At 37.2% G+C, this 25,996-nt stretch overlaps 1 protein-coding gene across 2 annotated transcripts in view; it reads right to left on the reverse strand.

Moving 5' to 3' along the window:
* LOC150098655 (uncharacterized) overlaps positions 1-16,640 on the reverse strand; it is a 48,364-nt gene extending 31,724 nt beyond the window's left edge. Inside the window, exons 1-2 of one of the 2 annotated variants that reach the window (XM_090405317.1) lie at positions 16,374-16,640; positions 640-771 (exon numbers count right to left, since the gene is read on the reverse strand). In XM_090405317.1, coding sequence (XP_090261443.1) covers positions 640-642 — 3 coding nt within the window. In that variant the 5' untranslated portion in view covers positions 643-771; positions 16,374-16,640. The remainder of the gene's footprint in view (positions 1-639; positions 772-16,373) is intronic. The other variant, XM_090405318.1, reaches the window with a different exon arrangement.
* Between the last annotated feature and the right edge of the window lie 9,356 nt (positions 16,641-25,996).

Genomic DNA, 25,996 nt, shown 5'->3' on the forward strand with positions numbered 1-25,996 from the left:
TAACCCAAGGCCAGGTTTTTTGTTCCACAAAACACATTCCAAGCAAAAAAAAACTTACATTAACAAAATGACATTTGTAAGGCAGATTTATGTGACCATATAAGATTGGTGTATTGTGAAGCAACCTCCTACAATGAATCCTAGAATTCTATGGAGGTGCTATGTAATATCATTAATTATGTTTGATTTCTACAGTACTAAAAATGATTCCTCATTTCCAGATCCAGGTTCTGCAATCATCTAATATACTGAATAAATTATAATACTATATTGACTGCATTTTGACAGAAGTAAGGTAATATAAATAACTCATATAATCGAAGCTATACATTTTTATTGCTACAAAGAATGAACTCAAGCCTGAAGTTGGAGCTTAAAGAAGTCTTGCTACTTTTTTTTTTTAAAAAAGGCTGTAATTCTTTATGAAAAAGAAATAATAATCAGTATAGCATAAGAAAAATTGGAGTCTTGCTAAGGCAGCTGATAGACATGCAACAGGAAATATGTTGCAGTTGCAAGCATGTATAGGATGGTTGGACAAGTACTAAGCACAAAATATTTTATGATTCTTAATTTATTTCTATACTTGTTTATTTAAAGGACCCATGCAAAAACATGTACATCACTAACAATACCAACCATTTGCAGGATATAAAATTTTGGAGTTACTTCTCAAGAGCTGTGCTGATTTAAACTTTTCAACTTTTTAATGGCCTACTTCTACAAAAGGTTCTATTCCTTTGACATCCCTTGGAATGCTGGTTCAAATATCTGCAATGAAAAACTGTATAAGTTGGGTAATATATAGCAATATTATTATTATTAAGAGAGATCTCCAGGAAGTCAGGGACTCACCGAGGGAGGTCACATACTGCATACACCAACTATCATACTTATTCTTGAATTCATTAACACTGCTTACACACACAACATCTGATGGCAATCCATTCCAATCATGCACCACTCTACGAGAGAAAAATATAGATCTCATCCCCTTCTTAATGGCATTCATGCTCAGCTTCCAAGGATGCTCTATTGTTGAAAATTTATTTTTCACTTGGTTAGAGCATAATAAATTTAGTTTAATCCTTTATCCAAGTGTGAGCAAACAAAGTTTGTGCCTGAAAGTATCTTCAGGACTAGTGTTGCACCACCTTACCCCAGTCCTGAAGATACTTTCAGGTGCAAACTTTGTTTGCTCACACTTGGATAAAGGATTAAACTAAATTTATTATACTCTAACCAAGTGAAAAATAAACTTTCAACATCTTTCTCTAAATCCAGAGTAATTTATTAAAAAAGGGTGGCGCACCATTTGGCAACTCCTATAGGAAGAGATGACCTGCTAATGCTTCTGCCTGGTATCTCCACTTGGGCCCAGCTCCCACTGAAGAGACCTCAATAAAAGTCGAAACTAGTCTGGGTTGTGGCCCTTCCCTTAATGCATAACATTAGACATATCTGCAAGGAGATGTGTTTTGCATTATGGGAGATACTGAAATAGGAGTGTTGGTATCTTGCTCCACCTTTGCAAGGAGTTGTCCTGGTGTTGCACCACCTTACCCCAGTCCTGAAGATACTTTCAGGCGCAAACTTTGTTTGCTCACACTTGGATAAAGGATTAAACTAAATTTATTATGCTCTATTGTCCTTTTCCTGCCCTCCATAAAAGGTCATACATCAACTGTATGACCCTTTCAGAAGTTTGTCAATCTCAATCATATCACTCCTCTTTCTCCTTTATGCCAGTGTCTGAAGTCTACAAATTCTCATGTCTTCATAATCAGTATTCCACAATCCTGATATCATTTTTAACATTCTCCTTTGCACTCTTTCCACTGTATCAGAATCACAACAGAAACTAGAACTTGCACACAATAGTCCAAATGAGGTCTTATCAAGGCCTTGTAAAGAGGCAAAATAAAATTCATCCTTATCTTTACATGTTCACCTCAGCATTGCAATTATCTTTTGAGTTGTATTTGCAATCTTTGCTGAATGGCCCCTGAACTTCAACTTCTTATCTACTCAATATTTCAAGATCACTAGCCTGGTCAGTTTCTTCTAGCATAATCCCACCGATATAATATGACATCGGATATCTAATCACACCAAAGTGCATGATTTTACATCTATGGACATTGAACTGAAATCCATTTTCCCATGTCCACAATTCTAGTCTATTCAAATCATTCTGCAAGTACTGCATGGGTGTGTGAATCTTGTAGATTCACACCCCCATATATGACATTTTGATATCTATCAGTCAGCCATCCACTTATCATTATACCAAGGATGCTGTTTACATTGTGATTTACATTCATGTTTAAGTTAGAAATTTGAAATGAAATCAGATGAAATATGAGTATTAAATTCATTAGCTACTCTGAGCAGATGTCATTCTCTTAACAATCCTCTAATAAATGGAATTAACTGCTGCAGTAATTTTAAAATGAAAATCCTCAATAAAATGTCTGAAAACAGGTGTTGGAAAATATCAACTGCATTCACAATATACTTGGAGAAATATAAATAATTTTAGTCTTAAGTTATAAGCAGAAATGCAGTGCATTTCTGCTTATAATTGAATTTACTTGTCAAAAGTCTATATATTCATCATACTTAACCAGTTTTTAGCAAAGAAAGTAAATTAAATATGGATAAATGTACAATAAGAGAAAATCAGACATCCATCCATTCACTGGACATCATCAAATGTTGTATAGTTGCTCAGTTAGTAGGACAACCAGTCCTTGCCAGGGAGTCCTGCAGTATGCTTTTCTCGAGGCTTCAACTCTCTGAAGATCAGTCACTACCTACACATCATCCATCCATATCGCTGAGGGTCTATCCCTTCCTATTTTTCAGGAACTTTACTTTCTGTTACTGTTTTGAGAAGTCCTCCTTCCAAGCCTGCCTAATTGGTCGAGTGGTTAGCATATTCACTCTCCAGCCAAAAGGCTGCAGATTTGATTCCCGACATGGCCATGGATGTTTGTAATTGTATGTAAAAATACTAGTGGTTGTGGGCAGTAGATGGCGTTGGTGTAGATGATGCATCCATTTGTCTGCTTTTCAGTATATGACATCATCAACAATTTTCTATAACAGCACATCTCAAAAGCAGCTATCCTTTTCCTATCAGACCTCTTTAGATTCCAAGTCTCACATCCATAAGTCACTGTTAGAAAAACAGCTATGTCCAGAATCCTCGACTTTGTTCCTGGAGATAGATCCATCCTTCCAGATTTTACACAAGTTTCTGACCATTGTTTTAGCCATTCCTAATCTTCTTCTTCTAATATCTTCCGAACGGCAATTCTTCACATTAATAATGGATCCTAGGTACTCACTTGAACTTGCTGACTTCCTCAATTTTTTTCTCCATTAAGGTACACACGTGTTTCTTAGGAGCATTTCTGTCTATATTTATTTCCTTTGAGAACCATAATCTTTGTCTTGCTAGGATTGAGCTGAAGTCCTCTATTCTTACTGATCTCATTAACTTTGTCAAGGAATTGTCCTTGTTCTTCTTTGTTATTATGAAGGAGTACTGTATCATTAGCATACCTCAGTAACTGATCAATCAACTACCTATCCTAATTAATGCCTTAAGCTCATTCAATCAGAAAAGGGTGATCATTATGGGTGATTTTAATTATGGCAATATAGACCAGAATGATGAGATAGCAACTGGAAGTAAAGAAAATGAGTTTCTGGCACACGAGGATTGAGGGTCTGGGATTTGGTCATCTCATCAGAGGATGTAATTGTAAATGAGGTGTCAAATCATCCACCAGTTAGTGAGAGTGACCATGAGGTGATTACCTGGGTGGTTGCCAGCAGTGCGAGGACCTCTGTGAGAAAAGGGTATATGTGGAACTACAAGAGGGGTGATTATGAAGAGCTCAGGAGACAGCTTGAGGGTGTAGCATGGAATGAGGAGTTAGCTGGAAAAGAGATCAATGCAGCTTGGGGGATTTTGAAAAACTGTTTAGTAGATGCAATGTCTAAATGTATTCCAAGGGTGAGAAGGTTAAATTAGGTGGGTGTGAGATGGATGAATAAAGAGATTAAGCATGCGATACAGAGAAAAAGGGCATTGTGGAGGCAGCATAAGAGAAGTGGAAATAACCAATTCCATGAGGTCTACAAAGACCAAGCAAAGAGGGTGACTTGGTTGGTGAGCGTAGCTAGAGAGGTATGAACAGCAGTTGGCTAATGAAGCCAAAAAGAATCCTAAGGAATTCTTTCGATATGTAGCCAGCAAAAGAAAGAATAATTATGGAAGGATGACATTGATTGGAGAAAATGGTATAAAGCGGCTGATGTAGAATGTGTGGTGGAGATACTTAATGAGCAGTTCATAGAGCTCTTTCAATCTTGTGAATGTGACTTCATGGAGGGACTGAGAGCAGTTGATGATGGGGAGGAGAGATTGACTGTAGGTGAGCAAGAGGTGTATGGGGAGTTGAGTAAACTAGATGTTAATAAGGCTTTGGGACTTGATAATATATCACCACATATTCTGAAAGAATGTGCCAGGGAATTGACGCCTGCCTTGATATATTTTTTTAACATGAGTCTTGCACTCGGTCAAGTTCCTAAGCAGTGGAAGGAGGGCAAGATTGTGCCACTTCATAAAGGAGGTGATCGAACTCAAGCATCAAACTATAGGCCTATCTGTGTGTCAGGTGTTGTGGTTAAGTTGTTGGAGAAGCTTGTGAGAACTAGGATCCAGAGTTGGGTTGATAACAATGGTATTATCTTTGATGGACAGCATGGATTTGCTAAAGGGAGGGCATGTTTTAGTAATCTACTTACTTATTACAATAAAGTGACTGCTTCCTTGGACAGAGGAAAAGGATACACAGTAATATACGTGGAATTCGCAAAGGCTTTTGATAGAGTACCTCATGATAGGTTGACAGTCAAACTAGAGCAGATGGGGTTGGACATTAGATTGGTGCATTGGATTGGAGACTGGCTATCTGATAGGTATCAACAAGTTGTGTATGGGGGAGCGATATCCAGGAAAAGGAAAGTCACTAACAGAGTGCCTCAGGGGTCTGTTTTAGGTCCATTGCTGCAATTGTATATTAATGATATAGGTGAAGATTTGGATGGAGATATTCAGTTGTTTGCAGATGATGCAAAGTTGGGACGAACAATGAAGTGTAGTGAAGATGTTGTGGCCTTACAGGAAGACTTGAGTAGATTGAGTGATTGGGCACGGAAATGGGGATGCGAGTTCAATGTTGCAAAATGTAAGGTTTTAAAATTTGAAAAACAAAGATGGGATGCAGAATATATTGTTGGAGGTAGAGGAAATAAGAGATATGGGAGTGATAGTGGATAAGGATCTAAAATTTAGGGGACACATCGCCACACTTGTGAAGACAACACAAAGGCTTCTGGGAATGATGTAGAGGACACTGACGTGTAGAAGTAGGGAGATTCTTGTTCCGTTGCATAAAGCTTTGATTAGACAACAGATGGACTATTGTGCCCAGATTTGGTCACCGGGTTTTCAGAAGAATGAAGAGATGTTGGAAAGGGTCCAAAGGAGACTGACTAAGGTAGTTTCTGACCTCTGGAATGTCGAGTATGAGGAAAGATTGAGAAGATGTAATTTGCAGAGTCTGGTGGACAGGAGGAAGAGGGGGCTGTTGGTAAGGGGTTGTTATAGGATCAATGCTGGAGAAGTTTTACAGAGAATAGTGGGAGATCAGGGGAGAACCAGAGGTCATCCCTGGAAACTGTATAAAGATGATGAGCTGTGTGTGTGATAAAAGGACCTCCCAGATGAGTCTTTGACTCCATGAGGTCTTGGGGTGGTAATAATAATAATGCTATAACACTGGGCTAGATAAAATCAGACAAAAGGATAATAGATCATTATTATTTTTTAACAAACAGGAAAATAATGTTTGTACATTGAAATGGGAAAAGTTCTGATAATGACTGAAATTATAAACTTTTATTACTATTTGACACCTCCAGGGAGTCCAAGGACTTGTCGAGGGAGGGCACCAACTCTACAATCCATCTCCACCATTCAATCACCAACTGACTGCAACTACACCAATCACCACAGGTATTTCCACAGACAATCCATTGAACCAGGAGCCTTTTTGGCTGGAGAGCAGATACACTATCCACTCGGCCAACCAGGCCAGCAAAATTTCTTCCAGTCATCGACTAGATTCAAAACAGTCTTCCTTTGTGCAGTCAAGTGCTGTGGCATTTGCACACCACACACAGTATTGCACTACAATATTAAAATAAGACAGCCTGTCTAGGAGGTTGTTTACCTTTTGATGAGTAATTTCATTAATTAATGGTTTCATGGACTGGAAGCTGCTTGCTGTAGGTTTTCATCAGAGACCAGGCAGACACCCAGAATATCACGCTAACTCATTTGAGTTATTTCCCACCAGTGAATTCCTCTCAATGTGTAAAATAAACGGCTTATTGTCAAGTTGAAGCATTTTTTCTATTTTATCATTAATTATGATAATACATAAATAGATGCATAGCTTTCAAACATATGTTTCAAATACTGAGATACCTTTTGGTTTCTGATAAAACTAAAACATCTGTCTAGCAAAATCCTTAATCAAAAATAGTATTATTAATAGACAAGTATAAACAAATAGCAAATATTCTTAGAAATTTTTTTTCTTTTAAGAAAGTGCATTACCAAGACAATTCATGCTAAAGACCTATAATTTCATGAACTCTTTTAAAATGAGAAATAGCCTAGTTATGAAGGTGTTCCCAATATGCAAACTTTTTGTTTAGTCATGCTTAGGTAAAATACAGATAAGAATATAATTTCTTGTAATGCTTCACTTTATTATTATCAAGAGTGTAGTTATCAAGGATGTTAGAACTAGGTTTTGTACTTGGAGAGTGGTGAATGAGTGGAATAAGCTGCCAGAATCTGTTGTGGATGCCATGACTGTGAATGAGTTCAAAGCAAAGAATGACAGATACTGTGCAAATATTAAATAGTTCTTGACATGATGTTTAGGGTCTCCCTCGATGAGTCTAAGAACTCCTTGGAGTTGCCCGTAATAATAATATTATTATTACGGATAGCATATCAATAGATAACACTGTAGTACCAGGAATTAAAAAAAAAAAAAAAAAAAGAAGTTGATATAAAACCATTATTTTATTTAGATCTAGATCATTAAATGCCTTCAACATGGTGTTTGATAAGCAAACACCAGTCTTTTCCTTCCTCTTTTGCCATGTATTTTACCTAAGATCAGTTGAAGTATATCACAATGTTCACATGCTGTGATTATAGGGCACTGTACTTTTTACAGTAGTGAGGAAAGTGGTAGGAACAAATTTGTATACTGATTATTATATTGGGAGACCTATTCCCATTCTGAATTATTGGGCACTGAGGTGTACTGTAGACTCAGGAAAGGACACAATAATTAACATCGATAATTTTATGTGAAAACAGTAATTATACAAGATCAATAAAAAACAGCTTCCTCAATGTTCAGAGAATATTTACAAATTTGACAAATGAACTGTAACATAACACAAAACTAATTATAACTGCAATTTATTACTTCAGACATGGTCTAAATAAATAACATTAAATTAACCTTATAATATTTTTTTTGAAATATCGATCCCATACACGAGGTCGAAGGACTCGTAAGCACATCGTGTGTTGTATGTGTGTGTGTGTGGGGATTGCAAGTGGTGATTGAGAAAGGAAAAAGCTTATTGATATACTGTATATAAGGAGATAGAAGAAGAAGAGGTGATATGATCAAGACTTTTAAACTGCTGAGAGGAAGTTACAGGGTAGACATTGGAGAGTTCTTTCACTTGGTGGCACGGCAGGAAGGAGCGATGACAACGGGCCATCCCTGGAAGTTACGAAAGGAGGCTGTGCACAAGAGGGTGAGGAGTGGTTTCTTTGTGTGGAAGGTGGTTGAACCTTTGAATGCATTGCCTGAGAGAGTGGTTGGAGCGAGAACGGTCAATGGGTTCAAGGAGTGGTATGATAAACTTTGTGTTTCCTAAAAACGACCTCCCATGGCGAGTCTTTTGACCCCATGGAGACCTGGATAATAATAATAATAAGGCTGTTCCAGAAGACAGAGATAAATGGGATAAGAGAGGAAGCAGAGAAGCACGTTCAATGTCTTTGCAGTTGCACTGAAAAAGGATGCTGGGAAGCTGTTGCTCTTATATTAACATACACAACAGAAGTGAAGGAATGATGATTGCCAGTTCAGGGGCGCAGTGGCCATTGAAGTATCTGTAGAAAGACACAGTGCTGAAACATTGCATCTGCAAGATAAAGATTCAAGTGAGTTTGTAACAGGGATCATCTGTCAGCCAAACTGCTCTCTTATGGACAGCATCCACAATTTTTAGGGAGGTTTTAGGTGCACTATCCCCACATGTGAGCAGTATTCTAAGAATGGGCAGATCTGTACTCTTGATTGCATTCCTCTTGAATATTTTTCTACCACTGTCTGTCATTTCTTGTGATTTGGCAATCTTGAAAAGCAATTACTTTATATCCAGTTTTGTGTCACCATTATGTTCTGATTTATTTTCTCGATCTCTAAGCTTTTCAATAGCCACCTTCCTAAATACAATGACTCCTCAATTATCTGACCTCTGAATGAATGAACATTCAATTAACCAACCCTTGAATGAATTAGTATAACAAATGACTTCTGGAACAGCACTATGTATTTATACCTTCAGTTATCCAATCCTTCAATTATCTCACTGTAGTTGGATAATTAAAGATTACCATATTCTTACCAAAGCTTTCCTACTTTGCATTAATTTTTTTTTCCCTTGTATTCTTTCAGAGCACATACTGACTTACTTGCTAGGAACTTTGGATATAATTTGTTTTCAGTGACTGCATTTTTAACTTCCTCAGTTTACACAGTGTTCTGATATTTCTATCTTTGAAGTTAACTTCATCACATCTCCAGCTGAATCAATCAATGTTTCTTTAGAGTTTGCCACTAAGTATCTAAGTGCTAGTTTATTTAATGGTATTGATTCACAGCACAGAATGATAAGAAAATAGTAATAATAATTATTTATATACACACCATGGAGTCAAAAGACTCATAGCAGGAGACCAACTGTAGTCATTAACACAATACCAATCATACATCTCCTTAAACCTATTCACTGTTGGGGCATCCACAACCCTCTAGCAATCCATTCCACATATTCGCCACTCTCCAAGAAAGGAACCTAGTTTGCACACCCTTACTAACCACACTCTTAGACAGTTTCCAAGTGCGATTCCTTGTCTTCCTCCTACTCCCCATGTATTGAGAAATTTCTTCTGTGTCAATCTAATAGTATCCCTTTAGTAACATAAGTTTCTATCATATCCCCTCTCCTATGCCTGTCAGCTAAACTCTGCAATCTGCACATCCTCAATCTATCCTCATAGGGAACATTCCACAGACCTGTCACCAGCTTGGTCACTTGTCTGTGAATCCTCTCCATAACCTCCTGATTCCAAGAAATGGGTGACCAAATCTGTGCACAGCAGTCAATGTGTAGCCAAATCATAGCCCTACAAAGAGTAATAATAACCTCCCTATCTTTACTTGTCAATGTGCTCTTCAGTATCCAGGTAATCCTCTGAGCTATTTTGCCAACTCTCACAATATTTCCTCTAAATTTCAAATCTTTATCCATCATTACCTCGAGATCCCTAGCCTCATTAATTTCCTGTAAACTAGTACCATCAATATGATAGGAAGTGTGTAATCTTTTCATCCCGAAGTACGCTAACTTATATTTTACAACACTGACAACTACTGTCCTTTGCCCATGCTGCCAATTTCTTTAAATCATCTCATAAGATATTTGCATCACCTCCATCAACTTTTGCCCTCCCTAGTTTTGCATCAACAACAAACAACTGAATGTCCTCCTTCAAATCTTCTGCTATATCATTAATATACAAATTAAAGAGAGTAGTGATCCTAGTACAGAGCCCTGTGACACTCCATTAGTCACCCTCATTCGCCTTTATTCCACTCCACCATACACCACCCTCATATCCATTTCCTTTGCTACAATTTATGTAATAGTTTTCCATGTGGTATTCTGTCAAATGCTTTTGCAAATCCAGTAGTATAATGGTGTAGCCATTTCATTTATCCAGTTCTGCTGTCACTTTATTATAAAATGTGAATAAATTACTGAGGCAGGACCTATCTTTTACAAAGCCATGCTTCCCCTAACAAGTATCATATTCCTACCCAGCCATTTTTGAATTTTACTTTTAACCAACTTCTCCAATACTTTAACCACCACTCCAGAGATACTAATTGGTCTGTAATTTGCTACTTCTGTCTTGAAGTCACCTTATATGTAATGGAAATATCTTACCCTCTTTCCACTCCCTTGGAACTTTGCCAGAGCTGATGCTTAGAATAAACAACTTCATCAGAGGCACTGCCAGTTCACTTGCACATTCTTCATAGCACATGAGCAAATATACTATCTAAGCCCACTGCTGTATTCATTGATATTTTTCAATAAACTGAGCACCTCCAGTTCATTTCATCAGTCTGTCACCTCAGTAACTCAAAGTCACTACCTAAATGATATACCCTTGCAAACTGATCACTTAGTAACTGAACTATTTCTTCTACTTCTGTCACTTTCATCAATAATCACATCATCAATAAGTAAAATTATCTTTACCTAATCATTCTTTTCTGCTACTTGCTATGTAGCAAAAAACTCTTGGATTTACTTTGGTCTGCTTAGCTAATTTTCTCTCGAAATCTGATTTAGCCTTCCTTACCATACAGCTACCTTTCTTGCTTGTTCTTTATACTGCTTATGGGTACTGATCACTTTGTTGTTTATATTCCTTCTGCAATGCTTTCTTTTTTTTGCAGCTCCTGCTTTATATTGCTGGTCATCCATTTCATCCCTACTCAGTTTATCCTCCTGACTCTAGGTATGCACTCTGATACCGCTTTGCTCAAACAATCCTTGACCACTTCTCATGCACTAATGACATTCATTCCATGTAGTTTCTTATGCCATGGCACTGCTCCAAGCTGCCTCCTAAATTTGTCATAATTTTCAAGTCGAGCAACCTCCCAGGACAAGCCTGCATGGTCACTTTCACTGACTGGAGGTAGCATTATTACTGTAGTTATAGATAGATCATCTGATGCTATTATCAGATCCAACACTCTCAAACCCCTGGTCCCTTCCATCATGTGCTGTTTCAGGTAATTATCCCTTCGTAACTGTATAAATTCCATTTTGCCATGTGCCCTTTCCCCCTTCCAATCTAAATCACCATAGTTGAAGTCTTCCAAGATAATTACTTAGCCTGAACTCATTGTGCTAATCTGCTGATGCATGTCATCCACATTGTCTTCTAGACCCCAGATCGACAGCAGCAACCAACAATATATTTTGCCTATTGGCCTCATCTCACACCAGACAGCCTCAAATGAATCATTTTCATCAAATCTACAATCCTCCTTTTCTTCTACTTTTGTTGGTTGAACTTCTTCAGCTATCATTAACAATACCTCCTAATGCCCTATTTCTTCTATCTTCTCTGAAAATACAATATCTATTACATTTTATTCCTATAGCTACATCATGATCTGACAACCAGGTCTTGGTGATGCCAATAAATTTTGGCCAAGTTGAGCTGATCAACCTGACCTCTCCTTGGGCCCACAGTTACCCTTACATAATGTTGTTACCTGTCCATTCAGATTCAAAACCTGAGAAACTGCACTCAGCTCTTCATAATCACTGCACTCATACTTATATATCCTTGGGGTGCTAGACACATGCTTGATTGCCCTCCCCCCAAATATCTCTATTTCCCTGGTTTTGCACTTACAAACTGTGACTGAACAACACTTTTTCCAAGCACTTAACCCCAAAACCATTTAAGTGCAGCCCATCAAACATATGCAGGTCCTTATGTCCATCAAATTCACTCCACACATCTGTAAACTATACACCATTCCTCCTGCACAATCTTCTAATTGACAATCATGGCCCTTCTCAATTCTATTCTAACAAACCATTTGTGCCTGCCAAAACAATCAATTCATTCATTTCTTTTTTTCTGCAAACTTAAAGCTTCACTAACATCTTTATTTCTGCACCTGGAAAACATGCCTTTGTCACTTTCTCATTAGGTATACCTCTTATCATATAATTCCCATACAATACTATTTTTTTCTTCCAGTTTCTTGCACTTTTATGCTTTTCCCCGTTCACTCTTTCTTTCATTCTGTACCACACACCAATCATATCTCCAGTTGCTCAAGCTCACATTTTGTCCTGTGAAGGAGTCTGTGTAAGCATGCAATTTCTTTCCAGATGAATCTCATCACCTGCATTATTACTTTCAAACCACATATTTCAAACTCTCATTTGTATTTTGTGCATCATCATTCATTGCTTCCACTACATTCTCCACATTTGACCATCCTCCCTTATATCCATATTAGTCAATTCATTATTTCACTCCCAACATGACTCATTTCTTATACTCACCTACGAAATATTTCAGATAAATATTTTCTCTATCCTCGCTCTCATACTACAAACCATTCACTTTTAGCAACAAATATTAGCTGATATTTTGCTGGTATTATATCCAGCATCTTCAGAGCACGAGAACAGTTTGTCATGGTACACGAAACAACAATTTGGTATAACAGTGGGACTAGCTTAAAAAAATATGAAAGCATGTAAGCTATAAGCTAGTTTTTTTTTTAAAATAATATTTGAGTCTACAGGCCACTTCTGAAGGCAACTCAACTTTGATTCTTTTTTAAAACTTTCCAACTTCTTATTTTAAATCCCCAGTTCATTCTTGTAACCTAAATTAGTCTGAAGCTATTGCTATCAACAATAACACAATCAATGAGAATTATTTCTTGCGCCTTCTCTCATGTGAATTTGTGCACATCTTTATTTTTTATTTATTATTAATCATCATTTAGTGATGATTATTCCATGTTACGAACAGAAATTTATTAGCTTTGCTCTTTTCTCCAGATTTTCCCATAACATTTCTATCATATTCATTTTCTGCTCTACTGTTTAAATCACTATCAAGGGCTATCTTTTCCTTAATTTTAGCTGCCTAATAACTTAAGTTCTTTAGTAGAACTTTCTGTGCTCTACCACAGGCACAAATAAGACTTATTGTTCAATTCACCATTTCAATGCTTGCTCACATCACTCTACTTAATGCCTGCCATTCCAGATGTTTAGTGTTGAATGCTATACACCCCATCCTTTTCCTGATTATTATTGCCTAATGTAAAACTTGTAGCTGTTACTTAGAAAGATCGCACTTGTTTTTTGTCTTATATATTTCAGTAATGCCAATTATGTTGATGTGCTATTTCTCCAGTTCTTCTACTTCTCCATCGACACTCCTTACATTGATGATGCATATCTTGATCTCTGCTGATATGAGTTGGAGTTTGTTCCAGTGGCTGATATTTCACTGTTTGCCCCAGTTCCCTGAAAAAAACAGGCAGGAATCTTGTTTAACCAGTGATACTATCACCTGGCATGAAATTTCGTCATGTTCTGTCATCATTTCGTTTTAGTTTAAGTCAATGCTATTTTGTCATATATATATCCCAAATTGTGTAGCAGAGTGGTGCAGTGGAAGCATGCTGAACCATAACCCAGAGGTCTGTGGATCGAAACCACACTCTGCTAATAATTTTGCCGGAGTGGTTAGCATATCCACTCTCCAGCCAAAGGCTGTGGGTTCGAATCCCGCTGTGGGCATGGATGTTTGCGATTGTCTGTAAAAATACTTATGTTGGTGGCGGGCAGTAGACAGCACTGGTGTATGTGATGCGGTTCGATGTATTTGGCAGATTGAGTGGTGGAGACTGAAAGTTGAAGAGTAGGTGTCCTCCCTCAATGAGTCTTTGGACTCCCTGGATGTGTCATGTAATAATAATAATTGCCAGCTCATCCTCATTCAATCAGTATTTACATTGAGGATTGAACATTAGGTCAAAAATCTCAGTCAGAACTCTGCATTCCTATAAAGGCAATGTCCTTAACCCTTGAGTGATTTCTCTGTATGTTCCATACTTATTTACTTTAACACATCTTTTGTATATGTACTGCTTTAATCCAGAATACCATCAAGTTTGCCAAATGTATTCAACTTGCAGATTTTGGCAGAAATAAAAAAAAACTTTTAATGGAGTATTTTAATTTTCAATACCAGTTTTGTTGCTTCTAAGTTTCAATCAGTGTAATAAATGTGCTGATTTTAAATGATTTTATTACCTAGTGTGGGACCACCACCACCTTTGTAATTGGAAGCCTGAAGCTGCTTAAAGAAAACGTCATTTGATTTAGAGCAGTGATCTTTGATTATTTTTCCCTTAGCCAACCAACAATACTTAATGCACTTTATGAGTATGTATATAAAAATATGTACGAGTTTATAAGGCAAAAAACTGGAATAAGGTGGTAACAATTACTTTAATTAACATTATATATATATATATATATATATATATATATATATATATATATATATAATAGGGTTACCAAGTAATTTTATAAACTTGGTTATTTTACTCCTAATCCCAAGTAAGCAAACAGTTAAGTTTGCACCCGAACATAGTTCAAGTCTAAAGGTGGTGCAACACCAGGGCAACTCATTGTAAAGGTGGGTAAAGATCTGATCACTATTCTTAGTATTTTCCATAATGTAAAGCACATCTCACTAAGAGATGTATACTGCAATACATTATGGGTGGGGTCACTACCCAGACCGGTTTCAACCTTTTTTGAGGTCTCCTCAGTGAGTAGCTAGACCCTACCAAGGTAGTAATACAGAGCCTTATCACACACACACACACACTATGGAAAACAATGCATTTCAGCAAGAACTGCCTGTGCTAAAAGGTGTAATATGGTAACTTTAATTCCACGGTTTTATATAAAGTTTTGCATTTTTATAGCAATTTTAAATTAACTATACAATAAATTTGTTTAAATGAAATGACTGTGGATGGTGAATTATATAATGAGTATGTGATGAAGAATGCCCTCTCACACAAGTTCTTGGACTACAGGGAGGCATCATGTAATAGTAATAATATATAATTATTGCATTTATAGTAAAGTTGCTACCATAATGCAAAAGACACTGGCAAGTTGAGAGAAAATGGTGATAGGGTGTCCCTCTGTATAAGGTACCAATCAATCCAGATCTGGAGTTCTCTGCAGATTAGCCACTTGGATATCTGGGTGATAAGGGAAATTTGAAAATGTCCACAGGCAAGTGGACATTTTCAAATTTCCACTTTGTGATTAAGAATGTGGAATAGAACAGACTGAAGCGATGTGTTTGTAGACAGAAGATGACAGGCTTACGACTGAAATATCCTGTCCCTATCAGATGGATAGGGGAGAATTATTGCATCAGGTAATTAGATGGTGTAAGAATGAGAATCATGTGAGGAAGTATTTTGCATATGAGGGCAGGGAACGAGTGGAGTGCATTAGGCAGCGAGGGCATCAACACTAAATTTCCAAAGCAAGGTATGATACACAACTGTAGAAAATTAAGCCTACAACACAAGTCATGTGATTCTATGGAGGCCTGGAAAATAAATACTTTAAGTTTTCAGTTTACTTTTAATTTCCACTGGCATAGTGGTCAATCTAATCTACCATCCATATAACAGTAAACACAAAAGTGGACTTCGCAGAGGTGTTGTAACGTTTTTAACAGTTCTAACATCCGTCCCCAAGAAGAAAAATAGTTAACAATCTAGTAAGACTGGGACATTCATTCTTCTAGATGCACAGTATTCTGTTTAATAAATTCTTGTGTTCCAAAGTCCAGTGTATTCAATGTGGTATTATTTTTTTCTAATGCTCTCGCATACTTAAAAATGAATTTAACGTAATTTAGCGTAATTTGGAAAATGGCTAAATATTACTTTCGTTCGATCAGAGAATATGCTGTTATCCGTAAAGTCGATTGGTTGAACTCAACTGAAAAGTAAAAGTAAACAAAAGAAGCGTTACATGAAAAGAAGAACTGCAAACCGCTGTTCAAAGGCAATGACACAATTCATGTATCATTGCCTACCAGATCCGTTCGAACTTGGCAAACACAGATGCATTAGAGGAATTTTGACATTTAGAAACATTGTTGCGAACCACATCTATACATTTTTAAACCCAACAAATGGGTTCGAAGAAATGTAAATTCAAATAAAGGAATAACATAGGATTAGCAGAGTATTGCTTCGCTAATATTTGTCGTTATCAAAAATTTGTTTATCACTTACTCGGCGATCACGAATTAATTATGTACCTAATGACACTGCTCTACATCAAAACCACTTCTTTAGGTCATCAAACTCAACAAAGAATTAGGACAAGTTCCTGGGTTAAAAAAAAAGTGAAGGTCGATCTTCAAGGCGCTTTGCAGCTATTGGTTTACATGACTGACGTCACTACTGAGGATTGCAAGAAGTGAAACGTGTGCAAAGTTTTGTAGTTCACTAAATTTTGGATGATGCAGGAAGCCATAATTTATACCTGTACAGTCAGGTGGAAGCGGAGAATATATGGGGCAGTTACTTGTAAAAGGCGTCGATATTTTTTATAGCTGCTCTCCTTTTATTATACATGTGTAAAATAAGACAATATCCCTATTGAAAAGAAAACAAAATATATGTCCCTGTTGCTTAAATATTATTGTTAAACCTGACGCCTCCAATTATTCATCGCGGGAGGACACTTTACTTCACTACACACACACATCTCGCCGTCTCTATTTAATTCTCCAGCGGCAGTACTACCATGAATGCCATCTACCGTCTACTACCGCAGCCAATCGATGCTGTCCAGAGGAGAACAATTCAACTCATAGATGACCCTTCTCTCACTGACACACTTCATCCTCTATCTTACAGTCATAATGTTTCAACTCTGTGTGTTTCTACAGGTATATTTCCATGCTCAATACTCCACTGACATGCCAACCATCTTTCTTTCACTTTCTGTTCGGCCAAATACAAAGAACCTTCTTCTCCTATTTTATTCTACCCTTCATCCTCTGAAACATTCTTTCTTTTAAAGTCTTCTCCAACAAATACTTCTTTAATTTTTCAAGAAACCTGTCAATAAGCACCTCCCCCCCCACCAACCTTCATATGCACTACATACAGCTTAATGATGTGCAATAGGTCTTATACCTTTCGTGTATATGATCTTAAAAAGAAGAAAAAATAAAAAAAAAAGTCCTTCAGTAACCCAGATTTTCGAAAAAAAGACTTGTGGCCATGCAACAGCGAGAACTGGGAGCATATTTGTGAGCACTTACTGAGACGTCATCTATTTAAATGTGAAGTTGTCAAATAACGTCATAATTACGTAAACACAAACGAAAAATTTTGTTTCAATGAAACAAAACTTTACTCAGTGAAATTTTGTTTCATTGAGTAAAAAACAGTTTTTGTTTTAAAAATCTGTTACTTGCTAATAGGGATTGGTGTTGTGGCACCAGCACTACGTTGGTCGATTGGTAGAGCCTCTGCTACTAATGGCTCAGTTAAGTATGTTTGAGCGCGGTTAGTAGTTGGAAGGGGGCCAATCGTTCGATGCTGTCGGCACACTCTCCCTCGATGAGTCTTTGGACTCCCTGGAGGTGTCAAAATAATAATAATAATATATTCTATTTATTCTTATTATTACTACTGTGTAATAAAATAGAATATGTGGTAGAAATGAGTTTAAAATATTATTAATGGCGAAATCAAACAAAAATATATAAAAACCTAATGTAATATAATAAAACAGATAGCATTTCATCAATCACATCATCATTATCAGAAAGAATCGTAAAACTTCTCATCACTGGATGAGAAGACCAATAGTCACATACTTGCCAAGAAATTACATTCTTGGCTAATTCCCTACTGAAGTGTAAGCAAACAAAGTTTGCGTGAAGTAACATCACAACTACGCTACTTGTATATAGAGGCTGCTGATTTCACGCAACTGCCTTAGTATATCCCACAATGCCAAGTACACTTCCGAAAGGAAACGTATATTGCTCGGAAGTGTATTGAGGAGAGGGTCACTTCCAGGCCGATTTGGACCTTTATTGTAGTCTCGTCCATGAGAGGCAGACGTAGAAAGACACCGAGGTCGAATTAATAAGTCATTTTTCCCATATACAAGTGATAAAAGGTGTATAACCTTATTATTAAAATACTTCCGGATCACAGATAGATTTAGAAAGTTCTTTTACTTTGTTAGAAATTAAATTATACTTGTCAAACAGGACCATAGTAACCAACTAAGGAAATGCCTATGAGCCGCAAGGTTGAAGGGCGGCAAAACTACATCAACCATGAAAACTGTTTTTAAAGATATTTTCTTGAATTCAAAGATGGCATATACTCAACCACAGTCCTTTTGACAAGACATTATATTCTTATACTTCGCGTGCAAACTTTGATCGCTTACACTTCGATAGAGGATCGATCAACAATACAGTTTCTTTGCAAGTTGCAAGTATAATTTCGTAAACAAGTGAAAGAAAAAGTTTCAGTAGGTACGTTGTTAGCCTTAAATTACTGTTTCACTATTCACGAGTTTGGGGATAAGGAATATATACAACAAAAAAACCTATTTTTCTCAGCTGGGCACTTCAAGGATTAAAATGACGAGCCATGCACAGAACCAGTTCTTGTGCAAGTTGTAATTGTTCTTCTCAATAATCAGGTATAGTTAAAAGACATTTTTAAACTCATGTCTGTCGATATTATGCACTTCATCCTTGTGACGCCATCTACTTTTATTTGTAAGAAGCATATCTATTAGATTTCTCGTGTTCATCTTTATTCACAATGAATATTTTTGTAAACAAATAATGCAGATTTGATTATGTGAGAATATAGTTTGATTTAGATATTGAGAAAATTAATTTGCTACACTAGTACACTACCCAACCTATATCAAGCAAATGAAATGTATTTTCTGATTATTTCCACTGGAAATCGCCAGGCTTCAGTTTTTAAGTGGTTATGGATTTCTTTTTCTTTCTTTTTTTTTTTCTTTCGGAGATAACTTCCTTTAGGAAATTATATGAAAGTTACACACACACACACACACACACACACACACACACACACACACACACACACACACACACACACACACACACACACACACACACACACACACACACACACACACACACACACACACACACACACACACACACACACACACACACACACACACACACACACACACACACACACACACACACACACACACACACCGGTGGAGGAGAAATATTTCGAGAAATTAAATACTCTTATAGTACGCAAAATATATTTAATTTAAAGATATACAGATATTTTAAAAACATCTTACATGCATCTAGGGTGATAAGGTGAGTTCGAGTAAACATATTTTCAAAATGCGATTTGTCAAGTTGGCAACTTTGATGGCTAAATTTCTAGTATAGTTTGTATTAAAATTCTTACATTGCGGAGTTTTATTAGCTGAAGAGCAAAGTGAACATGTGCTTTTCAACATCCTTGTAAATATTTTATTAAAATTTTACTTCTCTGCATACCTAAAAATGAACTTGTTCGGAGTATAACGGATCAAAAATAAATTAAAATCCGCAGTTTATTGTAAGAAATATTTTATTTGTTGGGTTGTTCTTCGAACTTCTCAAATCTTAGCCTGACTAGCATACTTAATACTATGTCTGGGTAAAGATGAATAAATCCTTTAAAGTCTCATTTCCCAGCAGAGCAGTGGCTTGTCCGTAAGGGCTGCAGCCCCTCCAGTATTAAATGAAAGTTCCTGTTTTATTATCGCCGTTCTTAAATTTTTATATATTTATCTAAAAACTGTTATTTTTTCGCTTGAAATACAATACCGCTCGGTAGTATTTTATGTATTTCGTTTTGTAGCAATAGTTGTATTTTGCAATAGTCAATGTGCTGTCCGGGCTAGGGCTAGTATCGGTACTGGCTAGTATTCTCAACTCTGGAGCTGCATTCAACGCGAACCATACCAAACCGTTACCTAGTGAGGGTAACGCCTGATTTATGTGCAGTTTGGGCTGGTAGCATTGCAGCCCACCGCTACAAATTCTTACGAGCAGCCACTGCAGCACAGTAAGCAGAGCTCTTTTAGTCCCAAATAAATTTATGAAGATAGGTGAACTGTCAGCCTCCACTCTTCAGCCTTCAATGATAGCTGAGTTCAATGTTCAATAAGTCAAGAGTTTCGGAGAAAGATAGAACACGGACTGAACAACTGTCACCATCTCAATTCTCTAAATCTTAACAGGTATACGAAGCCGGTTGAAAAAGTTCCAGGACATAATTTATTAAAAATATAGTAAGAGTTCTACGGTCCATTTTATTTTTTAATTCGAGGAATTGAAATTCGGAATTTCCGGGGAGGGGGTTGTATATAAAAAATAATAATAATAAACTTCGAGTGAGCATCAGATAATGTTCTCTACTAAGAGTAGTGCTTTAAATCACGAAGTAAATATTGCTGATTTTATTTCCACAATAAATGCTTGGGTCAACATATAATTAGATTTGGTTAAATTATGCATTTAAATATTGCAGATGTGAAATATAGCAATTAAGTTATTCAATATTGATTGTACTATCGTTGAGTGATTTGAAAGCAAACTACTTGGATAGATTAAAGGCTGGAAAAAGTGATAATTCACTGATTATCATTGAACTGCTATTCAGGGATGTATTCTATTCATAACTGATGAAGCATTCACTCGAACATAATAAAAGAAAGTACTGTTCGTTTGCTCACACACAGCATTGTCGTGGTTTAGATCTTGAGACCTCTCGTGTGGGAGAGGGTTTGGAATTAAAAAAAAATAAATAAAATATAACCACTAACGCATTTTATTCCTCAAACGAGTAGCATGGCAGCTTTAGCCCAAGCTATTGGAGACTAAGGGGATGTTAATCTCTACCCTTAGACAATCAAAGATAGTCTAACCTAGAGTATTGCTGATTTTAAACAGCATTCGGCGAGGAGAGTACAGTAGTAATTTTTTGCACCTCATGACCTCTACTACTAACAAAAGCTAGTATTATGGTGTCTGGTTTAATATGTATTTATATCAGAAGATCGTGATTTTATAATTTTTCTAATTATGTAAATATGACACATTATTTAAATAAATAATAAGCTAACGCCTTCTATTCCCTTATAGGGATGGCAGAGGCCTTTTAACCCTATCTAGCTTTCGGAGACTGAGTGGGCAGTTCAATCTCCACCGGTAGCCAATCAGAGATAACTGGCCCAAGACTATCAGCGATTACAATCGGGATTCTCATGAGACTGGCAAAAAAGTGCTGCCATCTCTTGGTATCTAATCCTAGATACCAAGGATTTGTTAGCGTCTGAAATAATGTAGGTTCTACGGTCGATTTTCTTCAGTTTCCGGGAAAAAAAAACAGTTTTCCCGTGCTAAAGATCGACTAACTCGGGAACCGGTCGAAGAAAGGCTTAGAAAAAGTTCCTCCAATTAGCAACTAGACTTGAATTATAAGTCCATCTTCGGGCGGCCTACGCAGTGGATTATTTAGTCAGCCTTATTTGATAACCGCCTGGTAATGTGGTCTATTTTCTTGAAGTAATTTGTTTTTTTAATTAACGTTCGATATCTAAGATGTCTTCCAGTTTTCGATCATTATATGTCTCACCTGCACGACTAAACACATTATTGACTGGCAATTGTTTATAATACACGTAATCTGTTTTACAGAAGATTTCCTGAGGCAGAACGATCTTAAAAACTACTTAACAAAAAAAAGATCTTGTGGTCTGCGTCTTACTATGATATAATTATCAGTGAAGATAATTATATCATATATATATTATTGTAATATAATCATATATATATTATTAACATATATATTGTAATTTGCAATTACAATCATTATTTCACCTACGATCAGAAGCGTTAGTAGGTGTTCAGTGCCCTTGACAAATTCGTAGCTAAGCGCCTTTTATCTTGTGAAAATATTCTATCACTGGCGTTCTTCTGACACCAGGACTGTTTTCTTGTGAGGTACTTACCTGATGCAGAAGATTTATTATTTATTATAGACAGGATTATTATTATTATCGTTAAAAAGCATGCTTTAAGTCAGGGCTCTTCAACCTTTCAGCCAGTGTGTGCGGCATTAAAAATTTTAATGAAGCCCGTGGGCCACTAAGCTATACAGCGGTATTTAGAATTGTATGATGCTTTCCAGATTCACAAGGAACGCTGGGCATTTGATACTTTACATAAAATCCTATAAAAATAAACAAACTCAGCTTTAAGAGCGTAGGTAGGAGTCAGGTTCATAATAAGTGAATACAATCAATACTTGAAAAAGATAATTTAATGAAGAAAACATTCATTTTTACAATGTCAATGGACAACTTGGCAATTTTTTCCTTGACCAGCTTGTCGATGTTGGCATCAATGTTGGAAGTCGCTATGCGCAGAGCATTCTCCAGATGTTGGGCTGTAATCTGATTTCTTGTTTTGGATTTCACATGCTTCATTCTGGAGAAGAACTGCTCACATAAGTATGTGCTTCCTAACAAAGCGCATATCTTCAAAGCATTCCAGCAAAAATTAGGGAATGCGTCCTCAGAAATATAGTCTTTGTAAAATGTAAGCAAGGACATAGAATTGAATAATTTTTCTCACAAAGAAGAGTTGTTTTGGAGTTCAAACAGCTCCATTTGTACTGAGCCTGGCATTTCGGCAGCATTCACACTGAATGGCATTAAAAATAAATCTAAAGAAGACTGTTGGTTACGAAAATCACTAAATCTCTCTTCGAACTTACTTCACAACACAGCTAATTTTGTAGCGTATTCATCAAGAGACGAATAGTTGAACTCAGCGAGAAGTTGAAAATGAGTTAACTCTTTTTTGCGAGTTTTGGCTCCCAAAGTTTGAGCTTGGCCACAAAAGCTTTGATGTGATCAAACAGAGCGTGTGCCAGTTGATCTTTGGATTGTAGCCGCATATTAAGCCATTCATATGCAACGAGATATCGGTCATAAAGGCAAAGTCTGTCATCCACTTCGGATCGTCAAATTCCGCAATCGGATTCCCCTTGGTTTTCAGGAACTGCTGTATTTCGCTCCTTAAGTCAAAGACTCTTTTAAGACCCTTCCCTCTGCTCAACCAACGCACATCACTATAATAAACCACATCGCCGTGATCCGTTTCGCACTCTTGGATCAAAAACTCTTGGAATTGACGATGATTCAATCCTCTTGCCCTAATAATGTTGACGACAGTCACCATAACTTTCATAACATTCTCAAATCCAATAGTTTTCGCGCACAAATTCGCTGTTTAATCCACCCTGCTATGGTGGATTAAACAGCGGTAATGGACAAAATCGTTTCCTTCTAGTTCCAGTTCTTTCCGCAGCAGCGCAACAAACCCTTCGTTCTTTCCCACCATAGCAGGGGCACCATCAGTTACCACACCCTCGAGGTTGGTTAAGCTGAAGTCGAAACGCTGAAGTGTTTTCTTTGCGGCTTCAAGAATATCAGTGCGTTTCATCGTTCCCTTCATAAGTACGAGCACTCTCAGTTCTTCTGTCACGTTGACCTTTTATCAATGCAACGCAATTTACATCTCTGCTCTCATCTAAAGCAAGTAAATATGACGTAAATTCGGACGACCGTTTTTTTAAAGGTCCTTCAATGTCATTGGCAAGTTCCTCGACACGTCCTACAGTTATCTTTGAACTTTGAACTTAATTGGTTGATGGACTGAATCCTTGACTCTTTATCCCTTCATCTGGATTTTAGATTGTGGGTGATGAGATTATTGTGGGTAATTTACCCGCCCATTGTGAGCATTGAGGCTGTATCAGCTTTCTCTTGCGATGGAGGATTTCGGTTTTTTATGTTTGAAACGATCTGAGGGCTTATAGTCCGCTGCCTGTTGAACTAGCTGATTTGGGTGATTATCAATGATTGTGAAGAATTTCTCCCCAATGCTTGTCATGTAGGTCTTAATATCTGGAAGATTGGCTTCTTGATGTAACTGGATGTTTCTGATGAACCATGGGGCATTAAATGCCATTCTTAGGCATTTATTCTGTATTATCTGAAGTCTGTTGATGTTGCTTTGGTCGTGTGACCCCACGTTGGAGAGGCGTAAGTTAGTTGCATTCTGATTACCGATTTGAAAAGGAGGATTTTGTTTATGCTTAGGAAGCTGTTCTTATTCAAAAGTGGATATAGCTGTGCTATAGTCTGACGTGCCTTAGTGGCAACACTATCCATATGTGACTTGAAGTTTAGATGTCTATCAAGATGAATTCCGAGATATTTGGTAGAATTGCGCCAAGGGATGATTTTACCAAACATTTGTATGCTTGTATTCGGTTCTGCTTTACGTCTGGTGAAAAGTACTGCAGAGCTTTTGTTTGGATTAATTGCGATACGCCATTTGGTGTACCAATCCTCCAATTCATTGACTGCTCTCTGAAGCTTGATTGTGGCCAGGTGTGGCCGGAGGGATCTGGCTATAATGATTGTGTCGTCGGCATACAGAGCGGTGATAGCTGGAGACAGTTTGGGGAGGTCTGCCATGTATATGGAGAAGAGTAGGGGAGATAGCAGAGAGCCTTGGGGGACTCCGGCCGTGCTTCTCCTCTCTGTGGATCTGATACCGTTGAGTTTTGTTTTAAATTTTCTATTATTTAGATATGATTTGATAAGTAGAACTAGTGGCAATAGAATACCAACTTCGTGTAGTTTAAAAATTAGTCCATGATGCCACACTCTATCAAATGCCTGAGTGATGTCTAAGAAAACTGCGCCAGAGTGTTGGTGCCATTCATACCCTTGGGTTATATGTTCGATAACTCTGTAAATTTGAAGCGTTGTGGAGTGATATTTCCTAAAGCCGAATTGTCTAAGAAAACTGCGCCAGAGTGTTGGTGCCATTCATACCCTTGGGTTATATGTTCGATAACGCTGTAAATTTGAAGCGTTGTGGAGTGATATTTCCTAAAGCCGAATTGTTCATCTTGAATTATATGGTTGATATCTGTTGCCTCTTGAATCCGTGTGAGAATAGCACGTTCGGCTATCTTACCTATGCATGAAAGAAGGCTGATTGGTCTGTAATTTTCAGGAGACTGTGTATTTTTTCCAGGTTTGGGAATTAGGAAAACGTCGGCAATTTTCCATCGCTGTGGGAAATAATTTAGCCGGAGGATGGCATTAATGATGGCCACTAGATGCATAACCCCTTTGCGAGGAAGTAACTTGAGTGCCTTGTTTGTTATTCCATCTGGACCCGGAGCCTTTTTGTTATTTAGTTTTCTTAAAATCTCATATACTTCTGTTGGTGACACGGATTTGTTATTGGATTGGATTGAGGCATTTTGAGTTATTTTACGCACTTGGGTGTGAATTTTACTTATGAAATTTATATCTGTATTGATATAATTGGGGCTGCATTGTTTTTCTAAACTGTCAGCAAATGCTTCAGCTTTTTCCTCGTCATTGTAGACAACATTAGATTCACCTTGGATTGGAGGAAATGTAAAACGCTTTGAACGGAGTGATTTCATAATTTTCCATATTGATTGATCCTCTGTGTTTAATTGGAGAATTTTGTTATTCCAGAGTTGGTTACGGTGGTCCTTTAGGGCATATCGAACCTGGTTTGTTGCTCTATTCACTGCTTGCTTATCCGCTGGGTCCATTGTTCTCTGATATTGTCTTCTTAATCTGTTTTTCTCTTGGATAAGACGTTTTATGTCCTCTGGAAGTTTATTTGATAGTGTACATTTGGTTATGTTTGTTACCTGTGTTATAGCTGCAGCAGTTGTTTTTCAAGAGTCTTCACTGCTTTTTC

The sequence above is a fragment of the Typopeltis vanoorti genome, chromosome 15, assembly GCF_054136105.1.
Source record: "Typopeltis vanoorti isolate ZY-2024b chromosome 15, IOZ_Tvanoo_1.0, whole genome shotgun sequence".
Lineage (NCBI taxonomy): Eukaryota > Metazoa > Arthropoda > Arachnida > Uropygi > Thelyphonidae > Typopeltis > Typopeltis vanoorti.